The sequence below is a fragment of the Eucyclogobius newberryi genome, unplaced genomic scaffold (genome assembly GCF_026437365.1).
Source record: "Eucyclogobius newberryi isolate DKJ021-1_F unplaced genomic scaffold, fEucNew1.0.hap1 SCAF_8, whole genome shotgun sequence".
NCBI lineage: Eukaryota > Metazoa > Chordata > Actinopteri > Gobiiformes > Gobiidae > Eucyclogobius > Eucyclogobius newberryi.
Window position 1 is genome coordinate 6,595,107 of NW_027316500.1, and position 15,277 is coordinate 6,610,383.

The 15,277-nt window shown below is 37.5% G+C and overlaps 1 protein-coding gene across 10 annotated transcripts in view; it reads right to left on the reverse strand.

The window, feature by feature from the left end:
• Nucleotides 1-7,602, reverse strand: part of lrrfip2 (leucine rich repeat (in FLII) interacting protein 2) — a 35,682-nt gene extending 28,080 nt beyond the window's left edge. For all 10 annotated transcript variants that reach the window (XM_072437245.1, XM_072437243.1, XM_072437241.1 and 7 more), the window contains exons 1-2: nt 7,392-7,602; nt 5,783-5,938 (exon numbers count right to left, since the gene is read on the reverse strand). In XM_072437245.1, the coding sequence (XP_072293346.1) occupies nt 5,783-5,872 (90 nt within the window). In that variant the 5' untranslated portion in view covers nt 5,873-5,938; nt 7,392-7,602. The remainder of the gene's footprint in view (nt 1-5,782; nt 5,939-7,391) is intronic.
• Nucleotides 7,603-15,277: the final 7,675 nt, after the last annotated feature.

Below are 15,277 nucleotides of genomic sequence, written 5' to 3' on the forward strand. Positions count from 1 at the left end.
TCAGAGTTGCTTTGTGACTGTCATCAAAGAGGTTTTTTTTAATTTTTTTTTTAGCCTTTTTACATCCTGAAATACACTGCTAACAGTCAATAACGTCGGTAATGTAACACTTGGATACCAACCGCCATAAAACAACTACAACACATTTTAAAAAGCCGTTATTAATGTTAACTGTGCTTTCACTGAGCATTCTTTCAGCCGTTTAGTCGCTTCATTTTGAGGAGCCGCGGTTGCTTTTCTGGCCTTTTTCCTCAAAGACTTTGTCGCTTGTTGCCGTTAGACGTGTGGCAACCCTGGAACCTTGGTAGAAGACGCGGGTATTATTTTTGGCATCAACATTCGCACAGGTAACTATGCTCGCAATCTCCAATTACGTCAAAGCAACACGGTGGACATGTCGGCACTCAGAACCCCCGCCTTCCCTCCAGCAAAGAGTTGAACACTTTTATCTCTAGTTGAAGACGGTCCATAAATACCGTAAGTATATTGTACGCAGTATCTCCGCACTGCATTCCTGCTCCGTCTTATCTGCAGTGCCAGAGGCCTGTGGGCATAGGTCTATTCTCATCCAGCACGAGCCAAGAGAGAACCAGTGTGGTAACAGCAATCGATAAGAAAAGACATTTCATGCACTGGGTATGTGTAGAAGTAACAGGATCAAACACTACGGTAGCTTACAGGAGAGTTTAGTTGTGGTTTTAGTGGTTGGACAGGACAAAGCGTATTGTTTCACAGTGATAAGAGCTGCAAAGATGAGTCACAATAAGGCAGGATCTAGTGCAGCTCTTAAGCCTCATTTACACTCGACACAGGGTTGGTTCGGCATGTATTTTGTGGGTTACTTGCAGACTGCTTTTCACATCAACTACGGTGTACTGCGGTGCATATTTGACCAACAGGTTCATGTAGGATCACGTAAAAACGCAAATAAGTACTCGTCTAATTCTCTAAAGTAGACCACTGGCAAAGAGTGTAACCCCCAACAAAAGCCCACTTTACTGGTTCCTCACGTCCTCAAATGGAAAAAAAAACTTGAAGACACCAATAGAGCCATGAAAAATACCCTCAAACCATTGATATTTTATTGTACCTAAAAACAGTGAATGATTATTGATTGTTTAATACTTTTTTTGTTTTGTTTGCAATGTATACTCAAAGTCAAAATGTAATTCACATTTTGGCTTTGCAGTAAATGTTTGTAGAGGGCTAAATCTACAAAATATTTGCAATTTTCCATTTGCAGTTCTGAAATATGGAATATCCGTTTGAGTTTGAGTGAGATTCATTTTGCAGCCCTGATCATACAACACAAAACCGCTCAAGTTCAAGATGACATGCAGCCCATCCCTCCAGAACAAATAGAAAGTAGATAGTTCTGAAAGCCCGGTCAGATGGGCAGGACCTGCACCTGTCACTCTGTCTATGTCTGTGTCTGACCTGCTCCACAGCTGAGCTCCGTCTGAAGCCTATCTATAGCCTCTGGTCCTCCACTGCATCAGGCACCGAGAGAAGAGGAAACATGAGCAGCAACAGCAGCACGCCCCCAGCACACCTCCAGCTCACGACCAGCTCACGACCAGCTCAAGACCAGCTCAAGACCAGCTCAAGACCAGCTCAAGACCAGCTCAAGACCAGCTCAAGACCAGCTCAAGACCAGCTCAAGACCAGCTCAAGACCAGCTCAAGACCAGCTCAAGACCAGCTCAAGACCAGCTCAAGACCAGCTCAAGACCAGCTCAAGACCAGCTCACGACCAGCTCACGACCAGCTCACGACCAGCTCACGACCAGCTCACGACCAGCTCACGACCAGCTCACGACCAGCTCACGACCAGCTCACGACCAGCTCACGACTAGCTCACGACCAGGAGAAGACACCACTACAGTAGGGCTGTAGGCCACAAAACACAGGCTCTGTGCAGCTATTATTCAACTTAAGCAGTAAAAACAGCTGCAGTACATCCAGAACGCTGCTGCTCGGGTCCTGACTAGAACCAGGAAGTACCATCACATTAGTCCTGTTCTCAGGTCTCTGCACTGGCTCCTGTGGCTCAGAGAATAGGCTTTAAAGCAGCTCTGCTTGTATACAAGTCTCTCCATGGCCTAGCACCAAAGTACATCTTGGACATGTTAGTGTCATATGAACCATCTCGGACTCTGAGGACCTCAGGGACCGGCCTCCTGCTGGTGCCAGAGTCTGGACTAAACATGGGGAATCTGCGTTTCAGTTTTATGCAGCTAAAATCTGGAACAGTCTTCCTGAAGATGTGAGACAGGTTCTACTCTGACAATGTTCAAATCTAATCTAAAACTGTTTTGTTTTGCTGTGCATATGACTGAAAGGATCTTTGTGCACTCTTCTCTTTTATGTCTTAAACGGTTTTGTGATTTCTGTAATTTGAATGCATTTTTTTTCCTGTTGAGTGAAGCACTTTGAATTGCCTTATGTATGAACTGTGCTCTACAAATAAACTTGCCTTGCCTCGCTTTGCCTTACAAGTCAACCATAGAGCATTGACAGCAGCACCATTAACCTCGGCCAGCATCTTAGTCAAGAGTAAATATCAGAATCGTCCACATTTTATCAGGGTAATATATTGCAATACATTTAATCTCGTCATAAGGATATTTGGCTTGGTTGAGGGATTGTAGCAGCAGAGAAGGCACTTTTTGGGATATTTATGAGTGCATTTACTTATTAACTGAGCCAGTAGCGGCATTCTCTAACAAAATATATTGCGTTTTAAAACATACTTGTGTGACAGGCCTACTTTTACATTCAAAAGAAAAGCACTTTTATATTCACTGGCACTTGGTTTTATTCGGTGATGGAGAGTGTTTAAAATAAACTGCGCCAACTGCTAAAAGGCCTGCATTATCAGGGGATGAAGAGGCTCAGACAGTCACAGTGTGTTTACTGTGCGCGAGTGTTTGGAGCAAGCCCACATAAACAGACACTGGACAATGATGGAAACTAATGGGTCAGACTTTATGAAGCTATTGAGGACAGATGATATCAGTAACAACAAAATGATATGGACTATGGACTTCCACGAAACACATGTCCACATGAATACATGGATGAATGAATGGCCTGTTTGTGTGAGGGGGAAGCATGAATGCTTAATATCATAATGCTACAAGTCATGTTTTTATCTTCAAAGAGTAATGCGTTGGATTCTTCTAGACTTTGTTTACTTGAGTTTGGTGGGGGAGTTTGGACTGGGTTTATTCCCCGTTTAGTCCTGCATTACACTTGTACCAGACCCATTTCTAGTCCTGGTTTGCCCTGCACAAGATTATTCTCAATTAAATCGAAATTGCAAAAATTCCAAACAAGGAATTGCAAAAGCTGCAATTTTTTGAGGTACCATTATTTCCTCTACAAACGGCAAACTATTTAGTTTTATTTTACATAGAAACTGCTAACCCTGTGGTTTGGATCTGTAAAAGCACCTCAAATACACAGCTTGTCTTTTTGACAATTCTACTGAACTTTGAACAGAATCTGATTATCAAAAAACTAATCACAATCGCCATTTAATTTCCCCCAAATCATTCAGCTCTCGTTCCAGGGTCATTCAAAGTTTATTCCAGGTTTAGTCCAAATGGCCCTAATTTGACCTTATACTTTGAGACTCGGTTTACTTCAGATATTGTTACTTTGAAAGCCAAACTTTTCCCTTAAGTGATTCTTGCTGTAGTAGAGCTTAAGAATCATGTAGCGTGGTCACCTCCGGCCTGCTGCAGGTGGCTGGTAACATAAGAGGCGTCTGAAGTGTGCTGTGACCACGCAGGCGACCACGCAGGCTCAAATTCATGCCCAGCAGCGGCTCATGCCAGCCCTGAAGAGGTGTGTTACTAACTCCTATTAAAGTAGACGCAGAGATTGGAGCGACTCATCGGGGAGTGTTGATGTTCACCAGTGCCAGTACGATGACCCCATGAACTCAAAGTATAGTTGATCTAATCTCCAGTTCACTGTGGCACAAAGTCGTTTAGAGTTTAGGAGGAGCAGGCTGGGAGTGTCGGGTGACTCATGTTTCTATGATTGGACGTCATGACTATAACGAGCAAATGGAGCCTTGTGCGTTCAGTCTGCAAGAATGAGCCAGTGAAACACTGCACAGAGCAGAGTCAACTCAAACAAGTCAGTGACAGTGTTATTTCCATGTAGCACCTGAAAATATTTGACTTATTCTTATAAGCCAAACCAAAGCTTAATCCGGACCCCCCAGCAAGTTTGTTTTTTAATGTTGTACTCAATTGTTTGGTTTACACATGATTCAAAAGAATTCAAACAAAAACGTTCAAGCACAACTTCAGGCTTTTGCCTCTATAGATGTAGCTTTATCTTTAACAAAACATATTGACACTTCCAAAACTTTATCTGGATAACATTTTGCAGAGCAGTGCTGTTTAAGTTGCATGGATTTAGACTTAAGAAACTGTCTGCAACAGCATGGCTGCAAATCTTATTTATTGTGTGAACTCTGAATCAGACATTTTTGGAGAATCTGTTGTTGGAGGTTGATCGTGCTCTCACAAGATGTATTTGCATGCAGTTTCTAATTAGCTGGGTGGATTTTTAAGTATAAAACAAGTTTCTTGTAATGATAGTTTATGCAATCAGTTTTAAAGTTTTAGTTCATTCTAAATTAATTAATTACACCTAGAGTCCTTAAAAAACCTCTGAAAATGTGAAGGCAAAACGAGTGACATTTAAAACTAATCCAGATGTTAGTATTGTGTTACATACGTGGATATCTTTGCCTCAAAGATACAAAATCCGTCACACTTTGAACATAATGAATTTGCATTTTGCAGCAGTTGTATTCCGCCTGTGAAGCAAGCCAAAGGAATGGCAGGCTGTTGAACCAAATGGAATAATCTTGGGCAAGTTGTTACAGGCCGCGCGGCTTCTCCTCGGCCCGTGTTTTTCCCAAAAAGAAAAACACTAAAAGTCATGTCAGCGCCCCCGTGGTCCATACCAGCTGTCTCCTCCTGGTTCAACCATACACACGACAACTAGCCAAACCTGTACCGCCACATTTTAACTTGTACAACACATTTCCCTGACCACCACACCTGAGTTTAGTGTCGCAAAGCAAACTTCTTCGTCACGTGACAAAGCTAATGTATCTGCCAGGTAAAGAAATGCTGTTACAAAGATTGGAAAGTAAAGTGCAAAATTTGAGAGAAAACATGTTCTGGCTTACAAAGAAAAAGGGCGGGGCAATGAATTGAATTTGAATCAAAATCAAGATTCAACTGTAATAATAATAATAATAATAATAATAATAATAATAATAATAATAATAAGTTCATGAAATCAATATTGAAAACCATTTTAATTGTAAAAGAAAAATCAAGATTGATCATTACGAAGGGAAAAATCGTGATACCTTTTTTGCCATATCACTCAGCCCAAGAATGAACCTAAAAAATAATGTGTTGCAGCAGAAAACAACATAATAAGCTGAAGCATTAAAAAAATCTATTAAAAGAATATTAAAGTGCGTGCCAAGTCTTAAAATCCAGTAATGTATGATATCGACTACACTTCTTATGCTCTTGGATGTAGCATAATCAATGAATTAAAGTATAACCATACCAGCTTTTAGATTATTATTATTTTAGTCTGACCGGTAATGTCTGTTTAATGGGCAGACAGACAAGCTAGCTAAAGCATTTGGATTGATTTTGTAATTTTCTTGTTTCTAAACGGGGCGACATCATCCAAGAAGACCGCCATGTTTATGAATGGATATATATTTGGCTTACCTCCCGCGCGATACTACTCAACGCTTCATCTTCTGCAGAGAACCGATCTTTGAGGGGGGCACGCTTCCTGCCACAGCCTTGTGTCCCCATGGTGATGACGCTCCAACTTCCACCAGTGATGTAGTGTGGTTACGCTCCCAAATGTTTATTAGAAACCTGAATAACAAAAGAATAACATGATAAGACTGTATAGTGTATTTATTGTAGATAGTACGGGCAGTTTCCTTTCCCAAACAAAACATAGCACCCCTTCTTTATCTCCCAGTCCAGCAAAAACATCTCTCACTCATATTTGGCACCTTCAAGGGCTGTGGATAAACACTTGTAGCCGACAGTTTTAGAACGAACAAGCACAAAGCTATACATCACAGCTTTTAAATAACGTACAACAATTGGGCAAATATTTGGCAAGAGACGGGGAATGGAGGCATTTTCCGTGTCACGCCTCTCCCTACAAATATGTTAAAAAACACTAAAGTAAAGTATACAATAGTGAGGCATGTGGGGGGGGTGAACATACAGATGTGGTTGAGTCAGAGGAGACTAAGCAGGCACAAGACCACCTGGTTTATTTCAAAATGCATAGGGTTTGGAATAGAAGTGAGAGTTAAACATAACAAAATGGATAATACCGCTATTGTTGATTTGGAGATATGTCAAATTAGAATATTGAGCATGTCGTCTATATTTAAAACAATTACAAGCGGCATAAAAAGAGAGGGAGTAATCGTCCAAACGAGGATGTTTTTATGCCATTTTGTGGTTCATTTCATTTATGATCCATTTACGTTTTGTGCTGTGGAATTTAATCTCAACCAAGACGTCTACAGGCACATATAGCACATTCTTGAAGTATTGTATCAAGTATTGTCTGAATGTTGTCATTGAGAAAATTGAGAAGTTCATTTTTGTCAATATCACCCATCACAAGTTTGAATTAAATTGACAGAACTGACCAAAGCACAAGCCAAGTGAGTAGGAAAAGGATTTATCCACCATTTGGCACCTCATTGTTTGTTATATTGTTGATGAAGAGCTTATTATCCTTGCAAATTTCCAATGCAAATAGTTGTTGATAGTGAAAATGGGAGCGCAGCCAAAAACAAAATTTACATTTATCATCCAGCAACGTCCGATTGTCAATAATCAACATTTCCATTCACGACCGGTTAATTTGAGCGGTGTTTTATGGCAATTACACGCAATTTAACCTTGGATTTTACGATTTAGCTTCTGATAACGATACGTATGGACAAAAAGCCAAGGGACATAGATTCCTAGTCAAGATTGAGCCTAAACTTAACAGCTAGCAGCTCACTGAGGAGTGGAGACTAGCTAAACGGATTCGTTTTATTGAAATTCCTATGATTATTAGCATATTAGCTCAGGTTATGCTACAGACCACAGTCACGGTTTCCACAGCAGGCAACACTGAACAAGAATAGACACCACATATCCGGCTCGTTTCTTCCAAGTCTCCACCACAGAAGACATTCCCAGAGAGCTAAATAATGCTAGCTGACCAGTTTAGCAGTGGGTTAGCCGGGGTTAGCTTCGGTGGCTAACCTCGGTTCTCCCGATAGGACGAATGGCACGGATCCTGTTATACCTTTGAACGCCGCTCCGGTCCAGCAGCGACGGTCCCGGGTATAGTCCAGTTTGTGTCGCGGGTTTATTAGTGATCCATTGGGCTGCTCGTCAAGGATTGCCAGTGTTTTTGTGCGCTGACAGCTGTCATCAGCCCGCTTTTCCTGCACCGCTCCACACTGCCCTCTTTACCCACTTTACGCACGCACCGCTCCGCCGACAAGTGCCCGGATGTGGGAGGGAATTTGGGTGTGTTGCGCATGGATCTATTAAAGGAAACAAAGAGGAGTGAAGTCTAAAGAATAAAATATATAAAGTCGAAATAATAAAATATAAAGTCTAAAGAATAAAATATATAAAGTCTAAATAATAAAGTCTAAAGAATAAAATATATAAAGTCTAAATAATAAAATAAAAAGTCTAAAGAATAAAATATATAAAGTCTAAATAATAAAATATAAAGTCTAAAGAATAAAATATATAAAGTCTAAATAATAAAATATAAAGTCTAAAGAATAAAATATATAAAGTCTAAATAATAAAATATAAAGTCTAAAGAATAAAATATATAAAGTCTAAATAATAAAGTCTAAAGTCTAAAGAATAAAATATATAAAGTCTAAATAATGAAATATAAAGTCCAAAGAATAAAATATATAAAGTCTAAATAATTAAATATAAAGTCTAAAGAATAAAATATATAAAGTCTAAATAATAAAATATAAAGTCTAAAGAATAAAATATATAAAGTCTAAATAATAAAATATAAAGTCTAAAGAATAAAATATATAAAGTCTAAATAATAAAATATAAAGTCTAAAGAATAAAATATATAAAGTCTAAATAATAAAATATAAAGTCTAAAGAATAAAATATATAAAGTCTAAATGATAAAATATAAAGTCTAAATGATAAAATATGAAGTCTAAAGAATAAAATATAAAGTCTAAATAATAAAATGTAAAGTCTAAAGAATAAAATATATAAAGTCTACATAATAAAATATAAAGGCTAAAGAATAAAATATATAAAGTCTAAATAATAAAATATAAATTCTAAATAATAAAATATATAAAGTCTAAATAATAAAATATAAAGTCTAAAGAATAAAATATATAAAGTCTAAATAATAAAATGTAAAGTCTAAAGAATAAAATATATAAAGTCTAAATGATAAAATATAAAGTCCAAAGAATACAATGTATAAAGTCTAAATAATAAAATATAAAGTCTAAAGAATAAAATATATAAAGTCTAAAGAAGAAAGTCTAAATAATAAAATATAAAGTCTAAAGAGGAAAGTCTAAAGAAGAAAGTCTACGACGGTCTAAATAATAAAATGTAAAGAATAAAGTAGGTGGTGGTAATGTAAAACTTGGATACCAACCGCCATAAAACACCAAAGAAGAAAAATGAAGTCTGAAGAATGAAGTCTGAAGAATGAAGTCTGAAGAATGAAGTCTAAGATGTACAACTACAGTAGGTGGCGGTAAACACTTGGATACCAACCGGCATAAAACAGAAGAAGATGTACTGAGCGATATTATCAAAAAATAATGTCGCAATTTTTTTTTTGCCTCTTGATAACAATATTTGAATGATTGATATTTGCAGTATCTCGATAATGAAATATGTGTGTTGCTGTTTTCAGGGGACAGAAGACGCTTGTATCTCTTTAATGAATTGTGGATGTTTTAAATCAAACTAAATAAGTATATCGTATTAAAAGGTTTGGAGGGCGATATCGTCAAAAATGAATATCGCGCCAAACATAATTTACATTAACTCGATAACTAACACTCTCTGTAAAAAGTGCCTGTTAGAAAGTGCAGAAATACCAGGACAACATATGTGTGGGAAATTACACTAGATGTTTATGGCACTTTATGAGGTTATTTATGTTTAATAGTTGTAATTTTATATGATACACAATATTCAAATTTTATATTGCATAGCATTTTTGATATATTTCACACCCCTAAAAAAATACATTAAGCATTTATTTTTTTTAAATACTACACTCTATAAGAAAATCAAGTAAAAATAAAAAGTCCATTTATTATCATACTACACTATACTATATTATTCAGTATAGCCTACTTTTTAACTGCCTTATAAACCCTAAATGGTCACCACTAGCGCTATGACACAAATGTATGTTACTGACATATCCACAAGGGGGCAGTAGTGGATAGGGTTTGAGTTTGAATAAACGTCTCTGTGGTTTGAGGAGCAGGACATAGTGTGGATTTGGTCAAGTTATTTATTTAGACTAAACTTTTTATTTGACAAATGTTCCAAAACGTTGTTGTGTTTAGACAATCATTAGAAAAAGAGCTTCACTACATAATCATAACCATGGCCTTGTTACTATACGTGTCATGCATGGATTCAAGGGGACTTTGATTTTAAATGTGTTTCATTTAGTCTTACTGCATACTTTCCAGTTGCTAAATTTAATTTTTCTTTAATTCTGGATGGATAAAGAAGAAAGTTGAAAGAGATCCCATGCACATTATTGAACAACAGAATAAGCAGCAGGAGTGCACAATGTATAAGGAAAACATCTCCAGGGTGTGTACAAAGTCACACATATTCACATGATCAGAAAACACGGGTTATGTAAATGACAGCACTTAGCCTTAAGGTAAGTGTTAAAAGTTGGGTTAATCCAAGCGAAGTCTCGTTCCCATCACAACAGTATCTCCATGGGTCAGTGTGCATTTACTTCAAAGTCCCAGTACAATGCAGAGTCACCGTTTCTGGGGGCTTTCTGCCTCATTTTCAGGAGACTAATGACTGTTTTGTCTCTGATCACCTCTGTGTGCTCCTGTGCAGAAAGGGCTTAGTGTAGGCTTAACTCAGAGACACCAGCAGCCATCTAGTCTGCACTCCTCTGGAACCTCTCCAAGCTCTTGCCTCTGTGAGCAACAGTCACATAAAAAAACAAGCATCGCAAATAAGGGTGTGACATAATACTGAAAAACGGATTTATCGTGATACCGTATCGATGTTGCAGACGGTTTTATATTGGCATGAATATATTTGGCATATTTCACAAAACAAAGTGGTGAAAGCACTACAACGTCTTTTATGAGGCCCAGGAAAGGGGAAATCTGTTTATGTAATACACTTTATACTTTATATGGATAGAGTTTTTGATCAAAAAGAAAATGTAAGCTTTTTGTGGTAAATGGCACTGATCAAAAGACTTGTTTATGTTCGATCAATATAAAAAACATGAAAAACTGAAAGATTGCCATAGCACAGATGAGGACGTGGGTGAGGAAATAAATTAAGTGTGAAGAGAGGAAAGGCGTTGCTTTGAGCAGGTTATTCAAGAGTTTATAGAGACATAGAAGGTTTCCATGCACAGAGAGGAGGAGGACGCAGTTATCTCCCTCACTTCTAGCATTTTGAGCGGTGGTGCTGCGTACAAATTGAACAAGTTCCAGACCTGACACAGACTTTGTCGCCTCTCCATGCATGAGAGGAGGGCGCTCCACCCAACGATGGGTTTGGAGACGATCTCCTTTAGTGCAAGGTGCATCTCTGCATCAGTAAATTAGGCCGTTCCTCGTGCATATAAAACAAAGTTTACTGAAGATGTGGGTGGATAAAAGGCCTCGAGATAAAAAAAAAGATCATGAGAAACTTTCATAGGATCTCGAGAGAAAACTTCTCAGAATCTCAGAATACTTTATTTATTTCCTTACATATGGCCCATGTGGTGCTCCGAATCACCCAGTCCTAGTTTTGATGAAGAAGGTGTGATACATACATAGTAGTATTATCATCATGTGATATTATATGTTTCATGAATCATGTATTGTTCGCTGCCATCACAACATTGACTAAATAAGAGAGCTCAGGTTTGCAATTTTACAGTGGTATCCAATCCATTCTTTACAGAATATCAAGCAGAAAATCCACTTTACACTGTAACATGTGAGAGGCCACTTCTGCGATCAGTAAACCATGACTTTGAAGCTGTACAAAAACAGTTTAACACTTAATTGGCTCAAAGAATTACAAGAACAACGAACAACCACATACCCATGACATGAACTTTAGAATTAAAAATACTGGCTTTGTAACACTTGAAAAAGGAAGCAAACTCACTATTAAAAATCTGAAATAGCAACAGTTTGCCAGACCAGCTGTTCATTAAATTGTTAATAGTCATAAACCTTTTTTCACATCTTTGCAAAAGGATTTTTTAAATGTTTTAACTTTTTAGTTTTTTTCTATTGCAATATACATTAACAAGTCAATAAGTGAACTGTAATTGACCTGTGAGTGCAGAAATGCCATTGGTGCTCTCATTTACGGAGTGATAATGCTGTCGAAATTAGGGCTGTACAATTTTGGGGGTAAAAAGTAGGATTCTGTTTCGAGTGCACATTAGAAACAACTCCAGGATATTTAACATTTGAGAGAAGACTGATATATGAACTGATAAACTAATAAAAGACGTTTGAGAAAATTTTTAGAGGTTTAATCTACAGCATTTGCAGAGGACATAATTGCGATTTCGATTGCGATATAGAAATTGCTAGAAATGTCAATGCACTACACAATTGAAGATGAGGTGGAGGGAAATTACAATCTATTTTGGAATTTTGCATGCATCACAGTTCAGACCTGTGAGTAATAAATTGGTGTGTTTGGATAAAAAGTAATTCCAAGCTTAGATGTTAATTGCATGAAGTCTGAAATGAGCCTAAATTGCCTTGTTTTTGTTCGTGCCGTGTGATGATTCAAAAAGGTGGAAGTAGCAGAGGAAAAACAACAGGCCTTTAAGGTATCAAGACAGAGCTCGCAGTGTTTGCTTAGTTTTATGGCCCTTTGAACTAATAAACACTCACTGCACCACTTGTTTTTTTGGGATGGACAGGCGTGTACTCAGCTGCACCAAAACAACACCGTTTTTTTTCATTTTCTCATCTCTTATTCCTCCTACCGTTTGTTTTTTGGTTCCTTCATCCACTCAGCATCGGTTATCTTATATGTGTACTATCCTATAACCTCAAAAATGTAAATCCTGATCAATCAAGCTGAAGTGAAATGAAGAAAATTTAGATAATGAGCATGCATTTTTCTTTTCAATTCATTGTTTTATCATTTGATTTCAGTTTCTGATGGCAAAACAAATTGAAGCGGTCCTATTGTCAATGTTTTTAGCAAATAGCCTCTTCAAAACGCTGATAGGGGGATTTTGGCTCTTTAAGGTAAGTTTAAGATTTACTTCATTGTAGGGCAGAAAAATCACAGTCGAAACAAAAGGGCTGCAATTATCTAGCTAACATAATTTCCTTTGCAAGCAATAAATAGTCTTGTCTTGTTTTATCTCAAAGCTGCAAACCCTGTCGGCGAGACCGCTGTAAACATGTTAAAAATGTGTTTATCAGTTCAGATTTCAGTCTGGCAAGTTTAAGTTTAAAATGTGAACTTTGAACACAATCCTACTATCAAAACATACATCGCAGACTGAATCGTCATTGCAATACTTCACAATAAGATTTTCCCCCAAACGCTCAGCCCTACTGTAGTGTCATTGTGTATTTGTCTTGTGTAAAATGAATGATCAGGCCCAATATTTATGAATTTTTCTCAGTGACATTTTTCAACACAAGTAATAGTCCAACATAGAATCTTCAGAAATCAATGGAGAAATTGCAGAAAATGTAATATTGAGAGACAGATGTGCTTTAATGAAACCAATTACCTTTCCCCGTGAACACATGTAGTTAGATTTGTCTCATTTTGTCTGGAACACACCACCAGCTCTGGGACTGAAGCCCCCCGCTGCGCCAACGGGACGAGCTGAATCGTTAACTGGCTCTGCCTTTGAGCCCCAGTCTCCACAGAAATAAGGGCGTATGGAGCCTCTCCTCAACATATAATTACCCCACAGAGGGCAATGGTGCTCCTCTCTCTCAGTCTTCTCCCGGGCCTTTGAAGCTCCCCATGGGAGTGAGTGCTAATCAGATGTGAGTCATTGATTACTTCTTTGGGGTCTTCCAGGAACATTGGACAGACACAGCAGGGGGAGGGGCCACAGCAGCCGCCTGGACCAAAGGTGGAAATGCAGTAAAGCTTCGAAGGTGCATTTGCATTCTCTCTCGGTTAAAGTTGTAGTTTACTGTCTATGAGCAGAGCCATATGCCACGAAGAGACTGCAGCCTGTCCGTTCAGCCAAACTCATTTGTCCAGTACCTAACCCTGGTACATTATAGGGTTGTTGCACTTGAGGCTAAGGGGGAATGCAAGAAAAGTATAGCTATAAATATAGGCTTAATAGTAGAGAAAGATTCAGTTGTTCAATGTAGTTTTCTACAATGAAACACTCCTGGACGAATGAGGGATTACACCGACATGGTTCTAAGAATTATAGGCTTAATACTTTATACATAATATTCTAATATGTTTTGGTCAAAGCTTATGAAGGTTATCAAACCATGAAAGGAGAGGTATGTATTTAAATAGTTCAAAGCTCACATATTCTTTTGTAGATGGTTAAAACCCACAGGTGCATGCACGGCTGAAGAACAGCTAACTTCATATCTTGAAATGAAAGTTCGGATCGCAAAAGCACAATCAATCAACCAATCAAAAAAGCAATTGATAAAATATACTATACTATGTACTCGTCTGTTTTTGTCACAAAGTGCTGATTACAATAGCTTTATCTGTGTATTGTGAGTACTGCAACTTTAAGAGGTCACTAAGAAGGCAAGAAAACATTAGAATTTCATTAATTTATCCCATGTGTTTATTTTAAATATTGCTTTTCTTTGATAGCTGATTGAAACATTGAGAAAATATGTATTCACATTCCAAATAAACGTTGGCAGGTTTTCTCTTCTATTGGGCCAATATGTGGACCCTTCTATGGGTGTGAATTTACAGATATAATTTACTAATCTGCTCACACATTTTCAATATTGATGTCAATTACTTACCATACAATGATAGGCCTCTAAAAATGGTGACAAATCAATCAATCATATATTTCATAAGTAAAATGTGTTTTTTACAGCCCTTTGGCTCATAACAGCAAATAACTACATTCATTTGATAGCTTAGATCTTTATTTTTCCAATCTCGTGACGGAGCAGAAACAGAAAACATAATCAGATGGGAGTGGTCCCTATGAGGACGACCTCTGACCCCGGGGCACGAAGGGTCATCGCTCGCTTTGATGAAACCCAAAACGATGACAGTAAATTATATGCAACGACATGAGCAGTCAATGAAATTATGCATTGTTATTGGTTGTTGTCATGAAAACAGATGAGAATTGTCACAAGCGACGCATCTTCTTAGATTATGTTGCTTGGATATTCTAAAGGAAAAACAAATTATATTTGAAGGATATATATATTATTTTAGTATTATTAGTTATGTTACAAGATGCTACTTCATGATACAGGCACAAAAACAAATTTCTGAACAAATATTGCATATATCTGTGTACTAGCTTGAGTTTGCACACCAAGTAGCGCTGCACAATAGAATAAAATCACAACAAAAATGCAAAGGCTGCCATTATTTAGGTAAAAACAACAACACTATAAACAGCTAAACTAGCCCTGTATTTAAGATAAGATATCACTTTATTAATCAAATGAACTTCTTGTGCCAGAGAAGCCATTAAATGCATAAAATTATTAAGATTTTTTTAAACACAAAGTGCTATGTGTGTATATAAATGCCACGTCAGATTTAAATGTGTGCAATTTTTTATAAAGGTTAAGCAGTTCATATTTACGCTCTAAGGTTAAAATGGACATTGTGACATTAATACAAATGTGCAGTTGTTTTAAAATATTGTCTTCATACACAATAGTACAACAATATAGGTACAAATAATTGTGAGAGGCATTCATGGTCTCTCAAAACATG